General features: G+C 34.9%; 1 protein-coding gene and 1 long non-coding RNA gene across 2 annotated transcripts; both read left to right on the top strand.

Moving 5' to 3' along the window:
- The first annotated feature begins 840 nt into the window (after nucleotides 1-840).
- LOC148587329 (uncharacterized) lies at nucleotides 841-2,121 on the top strand. Its single transcript, XR_015911508.1, has 3 exons — nucleotides 841-950; nucleotides 1,863-1,945; nucleotides 2,046-2,121. It is a non-coding gene; the product is annotated as an uncharacterized LOC148587329 (long non-coding RNA).
- A 7,510-nt stretch (nucleotides 2,122-9,631) lies between these two features.
- On the top strand, nucleotides 9,632-22,315 carry LOC132182449 (putative disease resistance protein RGA1). The gene is made up of 3 exons (XM_059595698.2): nucleotides 9,632-12,606; nucleotides 20,666-20,759; nucleotides 22,030-22,315. The coding sequence occupies exon 1, from the start codon at nucleotides 9,726-9,728 to the stop codon at nucleotides 12,588-12,590; it is 2,865 nt and encodes a 954-aa protein (XP_059451681.2). The 5' UTR covers nucleotides 9,632-9,725; the 3' UTR covers nucleotides 12,591-12,606; nucleotides 20,666-20,759; nucleotides 22,030-22,315.
- The last annotated feature ends 1,022 nt before the right edge of the window (nucleotides 22,316-23,337 follow it).

Below are 23,337 nucleotides of genomic sequence, written 5' to 3'. Positions count from 1 at the left end.
CAAACCCAGGAAATCACTATCAAAAGATTATCCAGAGATTACAGACACTAGGAACACTTACAACCCTTTGCAAGACCTTGGCTCTGTAAGATCGACAAGCCTACAACTCGTCTCCGCGCTCACAATCTTCTTCAACGTGATTCTCCTTTACCGGACCCTTCCGATAGACTTCTCAACCGTAGATTTATCAAAGGAATAATTAAAACTTTAAGAGATTCACTTTAACGCTCACCACATATGATCTCTCTTAGCACAGCCTCCGACGAACTCTCTGGGGGTGAAAATTCGTACTTCTCTCTTCTATAATGATGTATATATATCTCCGACAAAACCCTAGACCTAACCCACTTAAAATCATGTTTTTGGGCCTAAAACTTACGGGGTGTCCGGACATGTTAATGGGCTGTCCGGACACAGCTTTGCGGAGCAAAATTTGAGTTTCTGGAAATGAGGTCCGGACCCGGGGAAGGCATGTCCGGACATGGGTGAAACAGCATTCTGGAAATGCTGTCCAGTCTTGATCAACAGCCCCGATCGATGGGCGTTTGTGGTCCGATTGAGCTGAAATTTTGCAGGGACGTTCATAACACATGAATCTACATTATGAACGGTGGAGATTGGATTCTGAGCATTCTATATCAGTGTTTGAGCTCGTGAACAGTAGCCTCTGCATTTTGGAACTGAATTAAGCCAACACAAGAACTAACACTATCAAGGAGGATTGAACGTTGACAAGTGGGACAAAGCACAGATTGGCCCCTACACGGGAATTGGTATCCAAACGTTTGGTTTTCTTTAATTTTGGTTTCTTGTCTTCTTTTTCAGCTTTTCTTTTTTTTTTTTACCGAAAAAAAGATGGGATGGTTTTTGTACTTGTTGATAATGCTGTAGATGCCAAATGAAAGAGGATGACTTACACTACTGGGTTCTTTGGGCTTGAGCCTTGCTTGGTAAGCTTCTATTTCCTATTATTAACTGCTACTAGTACTTAAAATTTTTTGTACTTGTATCTCATTTTTTTATGTAAATATGTGGTTGGGTTTCTAGTATTTGTTTTGATAGATGTACTGCTATGATTTATTGGGTTACGCTGGAAAACTACATCTGCTAGTTGGAAGATAATTATTGTCCAATTTTTCATTGTATAATATATTATAGATGGCCATTCAAAATGTTCATGGGGTTACTCATTAGAAAAGAGTTATTCTTGAGTGTGCCTCTAAAAAGATAGTAGTGAGTGATATGTCTTCTGGCGCTTCGATTGTTAATATTCAAAAGTTTTACATAAGTGCATCGAATGATGATATTGCAAGTATAAAGTTGTCCTTGCAATTGCCTAGGAGATTACTAATGAGCTAAGCCATTGCATAGGCCAAAGTTATTTTGATGACATTGAACATCATTGGACATTTTCCATTGGCTTTTCCATATGCTCCAAAAGCCTTTATACAGAGCTCTTAATTTGTTTTTTTAGAACCATTTGTTTGATAACAAACATTTTCTCTAGAAATAAAGAGCAAAATTAATTGTTTACTTTTTGGCCTGCTTTCCTCTTAAGCAGAACATTTCTGTTTGTGACAAGTTATTACTTAAGTTAGTTCCATTAATTTACTTATTTTCTGTTTTTTTTAAACCTTTTCCGCTTAGAACTCAAGAGTGTTTGTTTAATAGTTTTGTCTTAAGTGGTCTTACTGTGATTTTCTGTGAGGTGTATGAGCAATAAACCCATTAATAGTTGTATGAAATGTCATACATACGAAATTTATATATTTTTTTAGTTGGGACTTTGGTTGCTTTAATTTGAATCTAGATCTTTCTTTGATTTTTCCTCCCACCTTACATATAGTGTATTGCTTTCACAGGAAAATATATATAGAGATATATTTACAAAAGAAGACCAATCAAGCTAATATAATGGGCTGAATGCTGATTGCAGCATTTGCAGGTTTTCTATTTGTTTACCTCTGTCTCTGTCTCTCTCCTATGGTTCTCTACTATCTTTCAAAGTAACAAATTCCAAATCTTAAAAGCATTTATACTTGCAGCTATGATTCGGAACTGAGGAGATATATAGCAAGGAAACCTACTAGAAAATGTGCCATCTTTGCTGAAACTTTGGGGGTTATGTTTTTTGGTGCTACTCCTGACTCAATATGGTATGAAATAGAGGTTGTTGAAGACCTGCGGTTTTCGGAGTTAATTGTTAATTAGATTGTTTGATGTGTTTAATTTAAACTAGTTCAAATATTTGATGTAGTTAGTACTTTCAGTTGGTTATTACAATTTGGTGATTTACTTGATTGTTTATGTATATCTGTAGCTTTTCTTGGTACTGAAACTAAGATAATGGGGCATGCATCTATTCACCACTCTCTCTCTTTCTCTCTCTCTCTCTCTTTTGGTTGATTTGTTGAGATTATGAATTCTTATCAGATTCCAAATTGTTGACATTACTCTGATTTATCCATCCATGATCAAGTACATATATTTTCATGTGATTGTTATTATTATTTTTTTTCTTTTTTAATTTTTACAGTACTTAGGTTGATGCCTTACCAAAATTATGGAGAACATTTAGTTGATTTCAGTTTCCATTTAACGACTGATAATTGATGTAGTGGAATTATCATATACAGTTGTAATTCCACTTTATTTAACATGTTGGTTATAGAGGCACTGTTAATATTGAACTTCTTTGAATGAAAATAAAACTTTATTTTCAATGATTGAGACTATCTCTGCTGGGTGTTAATTCAATCCTTTTTACATTGCTATTTGAGCAAGGACTCTAGCTTTGAGCTCAGGGTTCCATGATCTTTTCTTCTGTTTGTGAAATTGCTAATTTCTTGTAATGCTGTATGATATCTTTCTTCAGAAAATGAGAGTTGTGCTACCAATATTAACATAAGGGCCCTTACAGGGCAAAGTAGCAGAAGAATGTTGAAGCATGAAGCCAAACATTTTTCCTAATTGCATTTGATCAGAGAGCTACAGATCACTTTTGAAGCCAAACAGTGTTCCCAATTGATCAACTTAAAGATAATTAGAGATTTTTCTTTTATTTGGAATTGATTTGTTTATGAATAGAAAACTCATTTGTCTCAAAAAGGGTAAACATAATTGGTTTGTTGATGAATGGAATGGCTATTTCCTTAATTTTCTGTAGTGGTCATTCTTAGCCCTCTGTGACAAATATAATTTCTCGCAACTATGAAAAATAAATAATAGCAAGTATATGTCAGTAGATGATTATTTTGAAGGTGGAAAATATCTTATTGGTACTAAATAATATTAATTCGAAAAATAAATAATAAGATACTCACAATGCAAGAAATTAAAATTAAAGCAAGGAAATATCTCATAATGCTATAGAATCATGTAAGAGCGTTGTCCTTAAATGTTGATTTTTTGTCCCGTGAAGTATTCAACTCGGTACGATTGGGTCTGTTGACACTTAACCTTTAAGAATTAGATTATAGTGACTACCTTAATTAAGGATGCACTTCAATGTACGAAGGTCAAATAAACAACCATTTAGTTTAATTACAAGATTCAATGTAATAAAATGAAAAATGAGCACTGAATTGCTCTATATTTCTCTCTTTAAGTAACAAAGTGAAATACTAGAACCAATAATGAGTTATGAATGACGAAGTTGAAAACTCAAAAAATGAGTATGAAACTTTTTGATAACCTTTTTGTCTAAACTTGATGGTCTTTATTTATAAACGTGGTAAGCGACTATTTAATAAAGACAAAAGTCATAACATGCTATGATTCTTAAGGTTCATGACCATACATTAGAGACAATGAAAATTAGATACTCTTAATTTCAAATGAAATGGAGATAAGCGGGTTAAATAAAAAGGTGGGACAAAATTATCTCAATTTTAACTATCCCAATTTGTACACTTTTTCGAGGATCCATTTTCAAAACAATGGCTTCAACGTATGACCTTGGTTTTACCAATACATAAAATCAAAACTAGAACATAATACAGAGGACCCTCTAAGCAGCTCCTAAAAGCATGGAAATATCGAAACAAAACCACCAAGAATTACATAAAATGTCTTTCTACATAACTATCTCAAAGCTCTTCCTACCCTTACGTAGAGCTCAATCGTAGGTATTCTTACCATTACATAATATTTTTTTCATTTTGTAACAGAAGTTTAATGTGGGTTGTTAAACTTTGGAATGCACCTTTTATAAAATATTTGCCATAGTAATTATTTAAATGATGTGTGAAGTTTTTCTAACAAAATAATGCACTGTTCATTCTTTAAGAACCAATTGATAATTATTTGAACTCTGCTCTTCCTTTAAGTCCTATGAAATTTCCACTTTTTGTGTTTAGATATTTTTATTGAGATGCTGATGCAACTTTAGGGGTTTGTTTAAGGTAAACCTTTAAATTGTTAACCATGCCTTTGATTAACACAAAAATACTTTTGGATCATTATTTTCCTCAAATAATGTTGGAAAATGTAAATTAGTACAACAAATAATGATGTGTCACAAGAATGCAAATTTTCCCCATCTGCAATGGTACCAGTGTCTATTTAATAGTTGAGATGGGCTCGAGACTGCTAACAGATTTATAATGACCCACTTGCATTGTGCCTTTGACAGATGTTTGATCAGTACTAAGGCATGGAAAATAAGTTCAACTTATAAATTGCAATGTAATTGCCTAGAATTTGCAATGGATGTGGACCATTTGTTTTTTTTTTATAAGAAGCTTGGATCTAGACAACTGATGACATAATTGGCCTAATTGAGTTCATCTTCTGTCTTTATTGGTTTATTTCTACCCTTTTGAGCCCTCTCTCTTTTATATAGCCCAAGAGCATTCATATTGTCCTAGTTAAAATAGCTGAACAGAAGAGAAGCTAAAGAAACCTCTCCATCTTGCTAAAGAATTGGGCCAATTGGCTAGTTGCTACAGGCCTCTGCAATATATATTCTCCTTCCTCTAATAAATTACTCAACTAATGATGAAGAATAATGTACATGGAGTTACTCTTTTGGAATATGATAACGCATCAATATTGGTTGGAAAAAAAAATAATGTTACATACACTCTCATTTTCGTACATTTATTTTTACACACCTTTAGATGACTTGTAAAATTATTATTAAATTAAACACAATAAAAATTCATTCAAAATTTAATAATAATTTTAAAAGCCAGTTAAAAAATGTCTGAAAATGGAGGTGAAAAAATGAGTGTGTCATTACGAATAATGTTAGAAGTCTCTCTTGTGTTCCTCCAAGAATAGGGTGGCTTTTAAAATCATCATTGGGCTTATGATTCAAAAAACATTGGTTAATATATTTAAGTCGACCCAAGTCCATTAGCTTAGACTTTTTGGTTAGTGTGATGTCGAAATATGTATATTATGGTGCGTTTGGCATTGATATTTCATAGACAAAAAGTGCAATTTTAAACAAAATTACAGAAAATAAATTGTTTGTGATTACATTTTAAAAAAATTGTGATTTGAAAAGGCTAGAAAATCTGCATTTTCAAATCGCAGGTAATGATGTGTTTTTTTAAAAACAAACAAGTTTTAAAAGTTAAACTACAATTTTAAAGGTTAAACCGCGATTTTGCCAAACGCTTAACTGTGTTTTTAAAAATGACGTTGTCAAGTCACACATTTTAAAATCGTTATTTTTAAATCGCACTTTTTAAAACCGCAAACTAAAACCGACAAACTCTCAGACAGCGTATCTCCTAACATTGATAACACAACAAGTGCTCAAGGAATTTTGTCAAGTGCTCAAGGAATTTTGTGAAGGAAGACTGATGGAGATTGCACTTGGTTGATTCCATTCTTTGAGAAGCTTCTCATCATTCTGCAAGCCCATCACCTTCAAAGCAACACGGCTAACATTCAATTACAGAAGAAGCAGAATATTAATGGACTGCAATATCGGAATCAATGTCATCTAAATTTTGGCTCCCAAAAACGGAGAACCCAAACAGAGGATCATGAAAGACGTGGGGATTGGGAAGTTGTGTTGTAGTGTGAGTTTTCCGAAGCATATTTCTCATGGACTGGGATTCCTTTGGTTTTATTGAATGAGGCGTAGACTATGTAATTCCTTAAGTTATTTTTACAAATAAAAACTTTTTGAACTCAATTATTGTATTTTTTAAAGAATCAAATTAATTAGACAAGGGAGCTATCTAGAGGACAGCATGATGATCATCAAACTGTAAAAAGATTCCCGCCAAACAGCTGGATGAGCATCATTATCAACTTTATCTTTGACCCTACCACAATGGGGAAGATTGAAGATAAGGCATCAGAAGAAAAATAAGCGCTACTTTTGAAAAAGCATGCAGAAGAATACTTTTGGATCATTTTTTTCCTCAAATAATGCTGGCAAATCTAAATTAGTACAACAAATAAAGAATGAGTTGCAGTGCAAATATTCCGAATGTCTATATAATAGTTGAGATAGGCACAAGACAGCTTACAGATTTATATAAAGACCCACTTGCACTTTGACAGATATTTCATCACTAAAGGCATAGGAAGTAAGTGCAACTTTTATGTTGCAATGTAATTGCCTAGAACTTGTAATGGATGTGGACCATTTTTTTTTTTTTTTTTTTTTTTATTTTTATATGAAGCTTAGATCTCCACAACTGATGACATAATTGGCATAATTGAGTTCATCTTCTATAGTCTTTACTTTGCTTTTTATTGGTTTCTTGTTACCCTTTTGATGAAGTGCATTGACCCTTCTCTCGCTTAGAAATTGATTCTCTCAAGTTGATTAACAGGAGAGAAGGTAGTCCATTTAAGTGAAGAACGGAATGTTTGTTTTACATTTTTGTTTACAGTTTTACTCTTCACTTAAAAGGGACCGGATCCTCTTTAGTTGAAATCAACTCGCAATGATACAAATACCTCTCGCGCTTTCATATAACCTAAGAACATTCACGTTTGGCTCAGTACTTAATAGTTGTTTTAGCTAATGCTGTAGACACGGGAAAAAAAATTTGGCTAAAGAATTGGCCGGTCGCTGCAGACCTCTCCTTCCTCTTAAAAAAAAAAAAAAAAAACTCAACTAATGATTAAGAATAGAATACATAACATGGAGTTACTCTTTTGGAATATCTATGACGCATCAATCTTGGTCGGAAAAAAGTAATGGTACATATACTATTACTTTCGTACATTTATTTTCACACAAACCTTTAGATTCATTATTAAATTAAACTGGGTAAAAAATTATTTTAAATTTAATAATAATTTTAAAAGTGTCTGAAAATGGAGGTGAAAAAAAAATGAGTGTGGCATTATGAGTAATATTAGGAGTCTTTTTTGTGCCCTTCTAAGCGTAAGATGACTTTTAAAATTGCCATTGAACTTATGATTAAAAAATAGTGGTTAATATACTTAAGTCAACTCAAGTCCATTAGCTTAAACTTTGGTTTGTATTGAAGAATAGTGGTTAACATACCTAAGTCAACCCAAGTTCATTAGCTTAGACTTTTTGGTTTATGTCGTGTCCAAATATGAAAAATATAAAAAATCTGCATTTTCAAATTATACATAATGATGTGTTTTTTTAAAAAACGCACAATTTTTAAAAGATAAATTACAATTTTAAAGGTTAAATTACGATTTTTCTAAACGTTTAACTGTGTTTTTAAAAATCATGTTGTCAAATCACACATTTTAAAATCGTAACTTTTAAATTACACTTTTTAAAATCGCAAACTTAAACGGACAAACTCTCGAACAGCATATCTCCCAACATTGATAACACATCTAGTGCTCAAGGAATTTTGAAGTGCTCAAGGAATTTTGTGAAGCGCTCAAAGAATTTGGTGAAGGGAGACGGATGTAGATTGCACACTTGGTTGATTCCATTCTTCGTGAAACTTTTCATCATTCTGCAAGCCCATCAACTTCAAGCAACGCTGCTAACATTCAATTACAGAAGAAGCAGAATGGACTGCAATATCACTTTAGTCGCGTAGACTGTAGGCAGCGTGGAATATAGGCAAAGTTTTGCGTGTTGTCATATCAAGGGCTATAGTGTAATTCTATGGTGAGCCAGTGGCGTTAGTTGTTGTTTTTTCGTGATTTGTTTTCAAATCGGTTTCACACGTGTTTTTACAAATTCTTGTTTTTTAATTGTGGCTTTAGATTCCTTTGGTCTTTGATTTATGTGTGGCCTATGATCCTTTCCATTAAACGAGATTGAGAATTTTTATTTTTTAAATACAATCTAAAAAATGGCTTGTTGTTAAAAAGGCATACCAACGTCTCTATTTTTTTTTTTTTAACATGTTCACATCAGGAGAGGAAAGGGGGTAGATAATTCAATTTAATGACATCCGCATCAAGATGCATGGTCACTTGCGATTGAACTGCTATTTGAAGACGATTAAGACGCTATTAATGTTTGGTAAATCTCACAAAATTTAGCAAAGTAAAAATTTATCCACTTAATTAACCAATGATATTTTGAGCAATTTTTAACTAAAGTCTAGTACTACATATTTCTAAGAACAGTTTTATCAGTTAATCCATGGCATTTTGTATGAAATTACATCTAATAAAATAAAGTGAGTGCAACTTTTATACTGCAATGTACTAGAATTTGTAGTCGATGTGCACCTTTTTTTGTTTATATATATATATATATGAAGCTTGGATCTCCAAATCTGATGAGATAATTTTTTTTTTTTTTGTACCGACGAGATAATTGGCCTCTAGCCAAAATAGGCAAAAGATTATTTTAACCCATATATAGAAAAAAAAAATAGCAAAAAAATTTCTCAACTAATTACTTTGGCCAATTGCTACAATGCTCAATAAGCTCAACACTGCATTTAAATAAATAATTTTTTTTAAAAAAATAAACCTCATTAATATACATCAGATTACTCTCGGAATATTTCCACTAAACTATGAGACATCGATCTTGGTGTGAAGTGTGCATAGTTTGAATTCAATCCCTTTTTAGTGTTCTACGGCTAATTATGAGGCTCAGTGTAGACAACTAGCAGTAGTGTGTGATGTAGTAGTCAAAGTCAGCTTGTTGTCATATAAAGGGCTATAATGTTTTTCTAAAGGATGGGGAACATCATATGCGTTCACTTATTTTCATATAAAGACACTAGTGCACAATTTGTTTTCAATGTACAAAATCTAATACAATGAATTTGTAAATGAGAGATTTGAAGAAGGGAATTCTTAAGATTCTTGAAGATGACCAAAAAAAGAAGAAGCGGAACATAGCATGTGAAGAGAAAGAAGAGTAGTCCATCATTAACAGCTTTATCCACGTGAAGATAATTGCTTTGATGCATTTTTGTAAAAAAAAAAAAAAAAAAAAATGTTTGACTTGTAAAAAGAAGAAGCCCTTGGAAGGAAGGTGTACAACTATAAGGAGAGAGAAAAAGCAAAATCAGTAAAAATCAATCCATGCGTGTGAATGAAAAAAGAAAAATGCGAATGAAAACAAGTTAATTAAAAACATTTCTGCAACATTACTAAAAAGTGTCCAACCAAGTCATAATAATTGCTCGTTCCTTCACTCATCATTTCTTCTTCTCAACACTTTTCTGCAATTCTACCCTTCAACTAACTACTTCACTCATCATTTCTTCACTCTACCCTTCAACCCCTTCCATCAACAGCGCTGTGTAGTTTCACTTCTGAGCATTCATTCCTTCACTCACCATCAGGAAATGGCGGAACCACTTCTCTCCTTTGTTGCCGAGCAAATCATTAAGACTTTGGGCTCACTTGCTGTCAAACAGATCGGGCTGCTCTGGGGTGTCAAAGATGAGCTTCAAAGCCTCACCGACACCGTTTCAACAATCAAAGATGTGCTTCTGGATGCGGAGGACAAACAAGCTGCAGGAGACCGTGCTGTTAAACGTTGGCTCGGAAGGCTAGAAGATGTGATTTATGATGCAGATGACTTGCTGGATGCCGTTTCAACTGAAGCTCTAAGAAGAGAAATAATGACCCGTGATAAGAAGGCCAAAAAGGTACGCATTTTCTTTTCTGAATCAAACCAGTTTGCCTTTCGTATTAGAATGGCCCGTGAGATTAAAGCCATCCGAAAGAAGTTAGATGCCATCAACGCCGATAGGCAGAATTTCCACTTGGAGGTACTCCAGGTTGAGCCACGAGTCGGGAAAAGGGAGAGGGATAACACTCATTCTTTTGTACCTGATGAAGTAGTTATTGGGCGAGAGGATGATAAAAAGGCTGTCATACACCTTCTGCTGGACTCCAACGTTGAAGAGAATGTTTCCATCCTTCCAATTGTTGGCATCGGTGGATTGGGAAAGACTACACTCGCTCAATTCGTATTCAATGATCACCAAATCCAGAAACATTTTGAGCTCAAAATGTGGGTGTGTGTCTCTGATATCTTCGATGTTAAAAATATTGTTGCAAAAGTCTTAGAATCTGCAACCGAGGAGAAACCAGAAGACGCTGAAATGGATACATTGGTGGCTAAACTTAGAGAAAAAATCCAAGGAAAGAAATACTTCCTAGTGTTGGATGATGTGTGGAATGGTGATCATAGAAAATGGTGTCGCTTGAAAGAAGTGCTGATGGGTGGTGCGAGAGGCAGTAGAATAGTAGTGACTACCCGCCAAGAAATCGTTGCAAGGACCATCCGCCAGGAAAGCGTTGCAGGGATTATTGGGACTGTTAAATCATATCCCTTGGAATGTTTAGATGAAGATGCGTCATGGTCTTTATTTAAGCAAAAGGCTTTTGAGAGAGGACAAGAGCCAGAGAATTCAAGCATTGTCACACTTGGGAAGGAGATAGTAACAAAGTGTTTAGGCGTCCCTCTGGCCATATTGACAATCGGAAGTTTACTGGGCTCCAAAACTTCAGAAGCAGAGTGGTTTTCTTTTAAGAACAGTGATCTCTTAAAAATATCTCAAAATGAAACTGACCTCTTACCAACTCTGAAGTTGAGTTACGACCATCTTCCTTCACATTTGAAGCACTGCTTTGCTTATTGTAGTTTGTTTCCAAAGCATTACGAATTTTCTTCAGCAGAACTAATTCGGCTTTGGATAGCACAAGGGTTTGTCAAGTCTTCTGATGATCAAAGCCGATGCTTGGAAGAGGTTGGTAGGGAGTATTTTATAGATTTACTACAGAGATCATTCTTTCAAGAAGCTGAAACCTTTCTGTTTGGTGACATGTATCAATGCAAAATGCATGACCTCATGCATGATCTTGCCATATCAGTGGCAGGATCGTTGATGGCCACATTAGGTGATAAGGAGACAAACATCGATGAGAAAAATCGTCATCTATCATTGCGTGGTTACAATAAACATATTTCTTCATTGTGTGAAGCAAGTAGGATACGTTCATTTCTTTGCCTCGATAACGATGTGTATAAGTATAAGATTGATTGTGATGCAATTTTTTCAAGTTTCAAGTTCTTGCGCATGTTGGATCTGTCTAGTAGAGATCTTGATTATGTGCCAAGCTCTATCGGGGAGCTGAAGCATTTAAGGTGTCTTGATCTTTCTGGCAATAAGAATATCAAGAAGTTACCAGATTCTATAACTAGGTTGCACAATTTGCAAACATTAAGACTCTTTTATTGTGAGTCACTTAAAGAATTGCCGAGAGACATTAAAAAATTGGTCAATCTTAGGCATCTTGATATAGATAGCTGTGATGGTTTGACTTATATGCCACAGGGATTGGGGCAATTGACTAATCTTGAGAGGTTAACAAATTTTGTGGTCCACTCGGGTTCTAAATTCAAGCACTGCAGTGGTTTACGAGAATTGAATGGGCTCAATAAGCTAAGAGGAAGTTTACAGATTTCAAATCTTGGACGTGGGAAAGATGTTGCATTAGAATATGAGGCTGCAAATCTAAAGGAGATGCAATATCTTCATTCTTTGTTTTTATGCTGGAGTACTAAAGGATATGTCAATGATTGGGACGTTGTTGATGATAAAATGCAATTGGAAGGCTTCCAACCGCCCCCAAATCTGAAACATCTAGGCTTATATGATTATCCGGGTTCAAGGCTTCCGAGTTGGGTTTTTTCATTGAGAAATCTTGTGAGCTTGTGGCTAGTTGATTGTCATTCATTAAAGTCTCTCCCCCTTCAACATCTCACTTCCGTTCAAGACTTGATTCTTGAGCGTTGTCTTGACCTTGAGCTAGCCAATGATGAGGATGGGATGCAATGGCATGGCCTTACGAGCCTCCTCTCTCTTTCCTTCAGAGGACTTCCAAAATTGGTTTCTCTCCCCTCAGGACTTCAACATACTACCACTCTACAAAGGCTTAGTCTTTCGAATTGTGAAAGCTTGAAGGCTATACCAGATTGGATCCACAACTTCAAATCACTTCAATACTTAGACATTTATGAATGCTCCAGTTTGACATCACTGCCTGAAGGAATGCGTAGGCCAACGTCTTTGCAGAGCCTATCAATTTGGGGTTGTCCCATGTTATTGCGAAGATGCGAGAATGACACTGGTGAGGATTGGGAAAAGATTGTTGACTTTCCAGGGGTATACTTAGTTCTAGCACCCAGGCATCTTTGATCCTGAGCCTTGCTTGGTAAGCTTTTGTTTCCTATTATTAATTGCTACTAGTATTTAATTTTTTTGTACTCGTCTTTCTTTTTTTTATGTAAATATTAGGCTGGGTTTCTAGTGTCCGTCTCTCTCCCATTGTCCTCCACTATCTTTCGAAGTATCAAATTCCAAATCTTATAAGTATTTATACTTGCAGTTATGATTCATAACTGAGGAGGTTGAAGACCTATTGTTTTTGGAGTTAATTGTTAATTACATTGGGATTTACTTCGTTGTTTGGATGTATTTATTTTAACTATTTTTTTTTTTTTGTTATTTAGTTAATACTTTCACCTGGTTATTGCAATTTGATGATTTACTTAATTGTTTATGCATATCGGTAATTTTTCTTGGTACTGAAACTAAGATAATGGGGCATGCATTTATTCACTACCTCTTTTTCTTGCTCTTTCGGTTTATTTGGTAGCTTGGAAATATTATGAATTCTGATCAAATTCTTCTAAATTGTTGAGATTACTCAAATTTATCAATCCGTGATCAAGTATTGTATATTTTTCATGCGATTCTTATTGCATTTGCTAAAATCATAAAAGTTTGTGCACGCTATTTAACAATCCTTGGTAGTCAAAAGTCTGTTAAGTGTCGAACAATATTGAAAATTTTAAAACGACTCCAAACGACACATATTTAAATGTCTAGATGATTCACAAATATTAAGCAGAATAAGATCTGACCTAACAATTAATAATCAACCAAATTCAGATATGTAATGAAAAACAAGAACACAGATATTTGATTACGAAGAGGAAACCATTTAGAGAACTCTCTAAATGTAAAACCTCTCCGGGGCAGCCAAACCCAGGAAATCAATCCACTATAAGAAGAATAAGGAATACAAGAAGAATTACAAAACCTTTGCAATCTACTCTTCCTTGTACACGACAAGCGACCCACTTGACTTCTACCGCAGTAGCCCTTTCCAGAACATCTGGCACAATTCTTCTATACGATTTCCTTTCACCGGAACTCCGATTGGCTTCACGTATTTAATCCCTTCTCAAATAAGCTAGAACAATATCTCTCTCTAAGCTCTCTGATTTTGCTCACCAAAATACGTACGTATAAATGTAGCAAGATCGTGTTTAAATAGAAAATAAAACAAAATAAAGCAGCAATGTCCGGACAGGGCTAATCTGGGGTCCGGTCATGGCTAGGGTTACATATGCGTAACCTAGCAATGTCCGGACCTCCAACACTTATGTTCGGACATCTCATAAAGATTGAGGCTTTCTGGAAATGGGGTCCGAACCCAGCTTCTAGTGGTCCGGACCTCTTCATCAAAATGCAGTTTCTGGAAATCAGGTCCGGACCCAGCTTCTGGCGGTCCGGACATGCCCTTCAATAGATATTTTCTGGAAATTGGGTCCGGACCTGGCTTCTGGTGGTCCGGACAGGGCCTTCTAGAATCTGCTTCCGGGACATGTTGAGGTGCTCATTTTCAACAACTTACACGCAAACCGAATGTGCCAAAACCTAAACTAACAAACTCCCCCTTTGGCCATTCGGGGACAAAAATATACATGAAAATGACACATCAAAATCAACTCCCCCTTTTTGTCTCAGAAGAACAAAGGAGGCACACAAAAACAAATGAAATTCTAGAGTTAAAAAAAAAACAAAGAAAAACAACCCATTAAACCTATAAATAAGTAGACTAAAAAAAATATTCTGGCCAAAAGAAGAACAAAACAAAACATATGAGAAGATCATTCTTGCCAAAAACTGTCCTTGATATACTTTACATCTTTCTCCAAAGTAGTTAGGCGGGTGGTTATAGCTTCGATGCTTTGGCCTTGAGTCATCAGGCGGTTGTTGATAGCTTCAATGCTTTGGCCTTAGGCTTTAAGTAAGTCAAATATTATGCAGCGCAATCTGTGTTAGCAGCCTCTCTAGAGCCCGTACATAACCAATCGGAATTTTGTTCTTGTTTTCGTCCCATACAAGCTTTCGACTTGGATTAAGAACCGCCATGATCTCCGCTTTAGTTGGTTATGGCTCAGTCTCCAAAAATGGAAGCGGCTTCTTATTTGTCAAAGGAATCCCAGTAACTTCACTTATCAACTCAGGAGTGACATTGAGAGTTTTCCCTGAGACCTTGGTCTTGAATGACGGAAAACCAACCAAGTCAATGTCTTCGATGTTGTAGTAGAATTCCCGAACTAATCGAGTTTATGCATTAACAGGAACGAACACAGAGGTCCATTGATTGGCCTGGAATATTTCATGAATGAATCGAAACGGTTCCACTTGAAGATCATTTTGCTCTACTCCACGCTCGATCACAATGTTGCGTGTCAAAGGCTTGTCTTGTAAGATTGATTTTTCTTCTCGAGCGCGCTTCCTCCTTGGTGTGGATTCCGAATTTTGATACACCATTTTCTGCATTCTCACCCCAAAGAAAGAAGTAAATGATAAAAGAATATCACAAATTACTAGAAGAAATTAGATTGAAAAAAAATTTTTATAGGAAACATGTGATTCGAAAAATGAGATAGATGTACCAGAAACAAAAAATAAATGTTGAACACAACAAAAATAATTTATTTCACAAGGAAAAGTGAAGATAGATGCAAACATATGTCATGTAGACATTCAATCAAACAGGTGATAGGCATTAAGGTATTGAATATAACATGATGAAAAGAATTCATGAAAACCGAAAATACCTTGCCTAGGAACATTCCAACCAATATCTAAAACCCAATGACAGTGAAATATAATAATGTAATTGAAAAATTGTAGCTCAATTGAAAACCGGAATCTTTGAGACATTTTATCAAACACATTGTATGCCAAAAAAACATGTAGGCATGGAAGACACATGTTAAGATTAAAAACCATTCCTAAATACATCAAAGTGCATGTAGTTTGCAACAATCATATGAGATAGAAAGAATAATCAATGTGAATCAAGGACTCAAACAATTCGGAATTGTAAAATTAAACCCAAACAGTCACAGCCGAGAAGTTTATTTGAACACAAAATTGAAAAGAAGAAGGAAAGAAAAACATACCTGTGATGATTGAATGTGGATACTGGACTATGAAACAGAGAAATCAGAGATAAAAAGAAAGAAACAAAAAAAAAACGAAACAAAAAAAATTTGTATGAAGTTAATCGGACGAGAGAGAGAGAAGTATGATATGGAACACACTGCAGGTTATATAAAATAACCAATGCCGTGTCTGGACAGGAAATTTCCTTGTCCGGACCGCATCCCAAAAAAAATAAATTCATAATAAATTTTTTTTTTTTTTTATTGAAAAGGAAAACATAATTTTTTTTAATTTTTATTATTATTATTATTATTATTTATTTATTTTTTTAAATTGAAAAGGAAAAGATAAATTGTATAGATAATCAATAAACCATGCATGTCCTCATGAATATCTTAACAATTTGGAGTGATCAACAAATTACACTTACATCTTAAATGTATCATATACATGACACAACCTTATTCTGTGAATGCAGTCAAGTAGGCAATAATCAGAAATCTCATGTGAATGTGTAGTGTGTGAAAACTCCCATTAAATAAGATTTTATCAGTGGAATGGAAATCTAGGCAGACATTTTGTAAATGAAAGACAAACAGTCTGATTCAAGCCACAGTAAAACCTTATAATGTTAGGATCTAGATTCCCTCATCCGATACACTCCCCCTGAGACTAATCATTTGCTTTTACCATGTCTTTTAGTAATCATCTATTTCCGCAATGATTTGATCACTGATTCTTTCTTTAGGGACATATAGAAGCAAAACTAAGTCATTTGGGCTTATTTTATGCCCTTTCCCTTTTTTTTTTCTTTTTTTGTGGAAGAAAATGTTGGAATTTTTTAGAGCTAGGTTCAACTAACGAGTTGGTCAAGTGAATGGAACTGACACTACCTATCTTCCAAGCAAAATGTTTGCTCCAAATTCCCAAACACATAACAAAAATCTAAACTTAATGGGGGCAAAAAGTGCACAATTTCGAACATGAGAAAAACTGACTCTTACTCCTTTAACAGTCTTCAGAAAAACAAGGTATATCAGAAACATATGGAGCAATAGATGTAAATTGCAGAAATATTGACCCCACTCATATGTAAAATATTCATTTGAGCACAAAACATGAGAAACTGAGTATCCAACACTTAAAACAATCTAAAAGAATAAAAAAATAATCAAAGAAAATAAAAACAAAGCAAACAAAAATTAAAAAAGAAACAAAAATGTCCTAGAACAGCTATAAACAAATATCAATATGCTCAATTTCTAGGCATGGTCTATGTGTCCACCTAATCTAGGTGAGTCCATTACCACTCCTCCTCAATGGGTGAATGGTATTAATCTTCTTGACCCAAACTTTATTCACATCAGGGACAACTGTGTGACTCTTATCCAAGACATCTAACCGTGTTACTACGTCTCTCATCATGTTGAATAATTTCTCATAACTATTTCTAGAATGGAAATATTTTCTTTTAGGCCCATGACTGTTAAGCTGAAAACACTTAGGACGAATATGTCCAAACTTACCACAGTTATAACACGTAGGAATAAACCTTTGAGAAGGTTGGTTTCTTAACATGTGCATACTTCTCGACTTAGAACTAGACATATAGGAATCAGTTAGAGTTCCCTTACCTTTTCCACCTTTGGAAATTTGAGGAGAAATTACCTTCTTTTCAGCCAAGTTATCTTCTTTGTTTACTGGTTTCACAAAAATCATATCTGAAGAAGAAGCAACATTAGTAGATAAAATAGCAGATTTATCAAAACCCAATCCAGTTCTATCAAACGAATGTTTCTGATTATGTAACATTTGATTTAGCTTTTCACTAGAGAATTTTGTTAAATGATTCTTTGATTCATTCAGTTCATTCTCTAAGGATTTCACTTTGGCAATTAGCATTTGATTTTCAGACATCAAAGTATTATGAGTAGCAAGAGAATCAGTTAAGGTGACAGAAAGTTGATCATTTTCAAGATTAACCTCATTGAGTTTCTTCAATTGCTGCTTATTCAGCTTTTTCAGTTTAGTGTATTCCACAAAGAGATTATTATAAGCATTTTGCAAATCATCTTCTTCTTTCGAATCATTATCGGACACACTTTGTTTGTCTTGAGAATTACACTCACTATTCTCATGCTCACTCTCATAACTAACTCCAAATGCTAAGTAATTAACTCCCTGTTCAGCATCATCCTTATCTGACTCATCACTTTGAGTCACATTAAATGCCTTGCCATTTTACTTTCTCAAGTTAGCACAGTCAACACGAATGTGCCCATGTCCTCCACATTCGTGACACTTGATACCTCTAGGTGACTTTCCTTTCTCAACATTCTCATTTCTAGATTTCTCAGAAAATTGTGAATTGCTATTTCTAAAATTTCCTTTCTTGGCTCTAAAAAATTTCCTAAACTTCTTAGCAAACATAGCAATTTCTTCCTCATTTCCAGAATCCTCATCAGATGAACCACAAGAGTCAACCTTAACATTTTTTGCCTTAAGAGCAATATTTTTGGTGTTTTTGTGTTTAGGAAGAATTAGCTCAAAGGTCTGAAGGGAACCTACAAGTTCTTCTACTCTCATAGTATCTAAGTCCTTGTTCTGTTGTATAGCAGCAATTTGTGGAATAAACCTCTCAGGCAAAGATCTTAAGATTTTTTTCACCACTTTAGCATCATCCATTTTCTTTCCCAAATTAATGGTAGAGTTTCTAATGGCACTAAGCTTTGAATAAAATTCATCAAAAGATTCATCTTCCTGCATTCTAATCTCCTCAAACTGAGAAACCAACATTTGAATTTTTGAAGTTCTAACAACCTTAGTTCCTTCATGTGTGATTTCTAAAGTTTCCCAGGCTTCTTTAGCTATTTCACATCTAGAAATTCTAGAAAATTCCTCATTTGAAACAGAGATGTAAATAGCATTTATAGCTTTGTCATTCGCAGTAGCATTATTCTTTTCCTCTGTTGTCCATTCAGCTATTGCTTTTTCTGGACGTGTCCATCCAGATTCGACAATATGCAAAACATTAATGGATTTAAAATATGCTCTCATATGAATTTTCCAAAGCGTATAATTTGTTCCGTCAAAGACGGGAAGAGAATTAGGAGCAACAGTATGAGACATTTGATATGGAGTCTCGGATCACACTCAGGAAATAAATCCTTCAGAGTGAACCCGCTCTGATACCAATTGAAAATTTTAAAACGACTCCAAACGACACCTATTTAAATGTCTAGGTGATTCACAAATATTAAGCAGAATAAGATCTGACCTAACAATTAATAATCAACCAAATTCAGATATGTAATGAAAAACAAAAACACAGATATTTGATTACGAAGAGGAAACCATTTAGAGAACTCTCTAAATGTAAAACCTCTCCGGGGCAGCCAAACCCAGGAAATCAATCCACTATAAGAAGAATAAGGAATACAAGAAGAATTACAAAACCTTTGCAATCTACTCTTCCTTATACACGACAAGCGACTCACTTGACTTCTACCGCAGTAGCCCTTTCCAGAACATCTGGCACAATTCTTCTATACGATTTCCTTTCACCGGAACTCTGATTGGCTTCACGTATTTAATCCCTTCTCAAATAAGCTAGAACAATATCTCTCTCTAAGCTCTCTGATTTTGCTCACCAAAATACGTACGTATAAATGTAGCAAAATCGTGTTTAAATAGAAAATAAAACAAAATAAAGCAGCCATGTCCGGACAGGGCTAATCTGGGGTCCGGACATGGCTAGGGTAACATATGCGTAACCTAGCGATATCCGGACCTCCAACACTTGTGTCTGGACATCTCATAAAGATTGAGGCTTTCTGGAAATGGGGTCCGGACCCAGCTTCTGGTGGTTCGGACCTCTTCATCAAAATGCAGTTTCTGGAAATCAAGTCCAGACCCAGCTTCTGGCGGTCCGGACATGCCCTTCAATAGATATTTTCTGGAAATTGGGTCCGGACCTGGCTTCTAGTGGTCCGGACAGGGCCTTCTAGAATCTGCTTCTGGGACATGTTGAGGTGTTCATTTTCAACAACTTACATGCAAACCGAATGTGCCAAAACCTAAACTAACAAATATTTTTTGTGTTCAACTTTAAGGGAGCGGGAGGTGAAACCTACAAAATGAAATGTTAGTACCTCGGTCAAGGACATTGTAAGAGCTTCTCAGGTTTACATGCTATAGTCTATTTTTGGAAAGTAGCCAATCTTTTCCATTTGCCCTGAATAATCTTTAATCCCAAAGAAACAGAGAGCAAAGAATAGTCATAGATAGTATTGTCAGCAAAAGGTAGGTTTTGCACACTGTTAAGTTTTGCACACTATAATTTTGCACACTGTTAAGTTGAAAAAGGTAGGTTTCATGCATTTATGGGCTTGATATTGTCAAATTAAAAGTAGTGGGAGTTTCTTATTTATGGATCAAATTTTCTGATTTTCTGAATGTTTCTGAATCAAGTTTCAAAAATCTTGTTTCTACTTTGAAATATTATAAAATTCCAATCAAGTATATACTTACCAAAAGGATTTATCGGTTTAAGAATGTATGGGTTGCCCTGAACCATTATTAGCTAATAGAAGCGTAACGTCTGTGATTAAATGGTTTGGTTACTTTTTATGGTTCTTGAGGAGTCAAGAAGCATTCCTATATCTAGGCCACAAAAGATAGTCAGGAAGCATTGCCCTCAAATGCGACATTGATTAAAAATGAGGATACTGAATGCATAGCATTTGAATTTTTCTTTTCAGAAATTTTAGAATATGAGTTACCTTTTATTCACTGAAAGGGAAAAGAGAAAGTGTACAAGGAAATTTTCACTCATTTACGGGATATAGTCCTCTTTTGATTGGATTGGGTCAGCATGCCTATCGCCTTGTTCATTTTGTGATTGATGTGCCGGTGAAAAGACTGAAGGATATGATTAAAATAAAAAAATTAGCGGGCATGATATGATAATTATTGACTTGAATAAAATGTCTCCTACCATCTGTAATGTTTGTCATAATTTGTAGGGATCTCATGAATGAAGGGAGGAACATGCAGTGAAGGTCTAGGAGAAGGAACGAGAAAAGTGTTTCCATGGAAGATGTTACATACATATCTACTGTGAGTATTCTTTCCCCTGTTTATGTCATAAGAGAAGGAAATAGAAAATCAGCACTTGTATCTACGATTGTGGGCTTTCTCTGAACCTTATTCATGATGTAAACCTTACTGGCAATCTTTTGTTTTTGGAGAGCCTGATCATTGTATGAGTGTATGCTTGCTATAACTCTTTGACTGTTTATATTCATCTCTGTATGATTAAAAGTGAATATCAAGATATTTGCTCCTAGTTGAATTTTACCTTACATAAAATGAACAGAAAATGGCTACTTGCAGCTCGAATCTCAACTACTAAATCTTACTCTCGAAAAAGAGAAGTTCCATAGGATGGCAAAATGATTCATGATATTACAAAATTGAATAGGGGAGAATACTCATATCATTTAGAAAAGAGGATTCTCTAAGTTGCGTTTCCAAAAATAGATAGTAAAAACTTTACTGCCAGCAGGGCCAGCCCAAAATCAAGCAAAAGGCAGGCCTGTAGGGGGCCTCTTGATCATCTACATAAATTAAAAATTGCATCATTCATGTCTACATGATTGTTGGAGATATTGTATGAGGGCTAAGCGTCAATCGGTAATGTCGGTTTCGGTAGAAAAATTGTATTTTCGCCTTTCGAACAGACAATGCTGGTAAAGTCGGTTATTTCACCGACTTATACCGCCAAATTTTATTTTATTTCGCATTTCGAACCGAATGGCGGTTGGTAAAGTCGGTGTCGGTCGGAAGTCGGGAAAGTCGGTTTCGGTAATGTCGGTATGTGGAAAAGTGGCAAATTTGTCGGTAAAGTCGGTTTGGTTAAAAAACCTCTTCCGCCTACCGAACCGAAAAATTCGGAATAAAAAAATCATGCCACCTACCATCCTCCATCTAGTCGGTAACGGTCGGTGTCAGTCGAAAGTCGGTCGGAAGTCGGTTAGTCGGTAATTTGCTTAGCCCTATATTGTATTACTTATTAGTATAAGAAATGACAAAATTGAGTGTATCATTACTATTCTATCATTACTGCTGTTTCCTGTTTGTTTAGTTTGTTGCTTGTAGGAATTTTTTCTTTTTAGCTATAATCTATATTTTCTTTATCAATTTCCTTTTGCAACATCTGAGCTCAAAATTTAAAAGTTGATAGCTATATTTAATTCAATTCCTATGCAGGTGAATGGTAGACGCATGATAAGTTATCTTTGCCATTGATTTTTTCCTCCATAAGTGCCATGATGTTTATTAAATTTATGGCTTTTATTAATTTATCTATTTTTCTTGGTTCAACCAGTTGAAATATGTGAAATGATTGGGATGATTGGCACAACACGTATACTCAAGTCGAAAGCAATGGTGTTGAAGTCATGGATCCTGTTAATCTTGTATTTTAAATCTTTTGTTAATTGTGTCTGTTTTGTGATTAGTTTTGTGACTGTTTTGAAAACAAAAGATTGTGACCAACATTGAAGGCCATCACACTATGTTGAAGTCATTTGGATCCTGTGGGTGTTGTATCTTACTTTATGAATTATGGTTCAATTAATCAGGTAGTAATAATATCTTTATGAATTATGACATGTTATAACCTGGTGATAATATCAATATTGCAACTGGTATAAGTGAAAAGAGAATTGCTATTTGTTCTTCTCCTGTCCTTTTTTTTTTTTCATACATCTTTTTAAAAAATCAGTCATTGGATCTGTAGGACTCATTTCTTCACCAATATGGATTTTACAAATCCAATGGCTGGTTGTTAAAAAAGTTACATGAAAAAAAAAAAAGTGGGGGGGGGGGGGGGGGGGGGGGGGTTGGTGGGAAGGATAAAAAACAGTTCCCTTAGTGAAAAAATGTTTCTGGTTGAACAACATACATCTAAGAATGAAGCTGTGGAGCATGAATTATTGGGCCACCCAATTACAAGTTATATTAGATGGACTCAACTTTTCTCATTTTAACCAATTGTATAATAATTGTAATTTAGCTTGAGAACAAGTAAAAGAAAAGATACTACTTTCCCTTGTAAGGATACATTTCTGTAATGGTGAGAAAACTTGAACACAGGTTTTCTTAAGCTACACTTCCTGCACAAGAGAAGGATAAAGAAAATTTCCATTAGTCGCAGGGTTAGTAAACGGGGTTTAGAGTTAAAATTGGCGAGTTTCACAACCCAGTAAGAAAATATAAGACATAAGGCAAATCTCATGATAAAATGTGTATCACAAGTAATATAAGAGATAAGGCAAATCTCATCATAAAACATTAGCTTGAAGAAAATGTGTATCACAAGTAATCATGAAACAATTTGTAGGGATAATAATCAAATTATAAAGCAAGAGCACTATGGATAATTATTTAAGACTACCTTCCATTTTTTTTTCCCATCATAATTGATGAGGTGCCTTTTCAGCACAATTCATCATTGGACCACCCAATTACGAAATATAGAGAAGTTATAAACCCTTTTACACCCTCCAGGTTCTTTTCTTGGGTACGTCAATGGTTCTCCTAAATCTTGAATATACTATAAATGGTCAGACGAAATGTTATTGGGGTTACTCTTGAGAAAAGAGTTTTTCTTTAGTGTGCCTCTAAAATAAAG

The sequence above is a fragment of the Corylus avellana genome, chromosome 2 (assembly GCF_965113065.1).
Source record: "Corylus avellana chromosome 2, dhCorAvel1.hap1.2, whole genome shotgun sequence".
Classification (NCBI taxonomy): Eukaryota; Viridiplantae; Streptophyta; class Magnoliopsida; order Fagales; family Betulaceae; genus Corylus; species Corylus avellana.
Note: the sequence above shows the minus strand (reverse complement) of the source record. Positions and strands in the feature narration are given on the sequence as shown.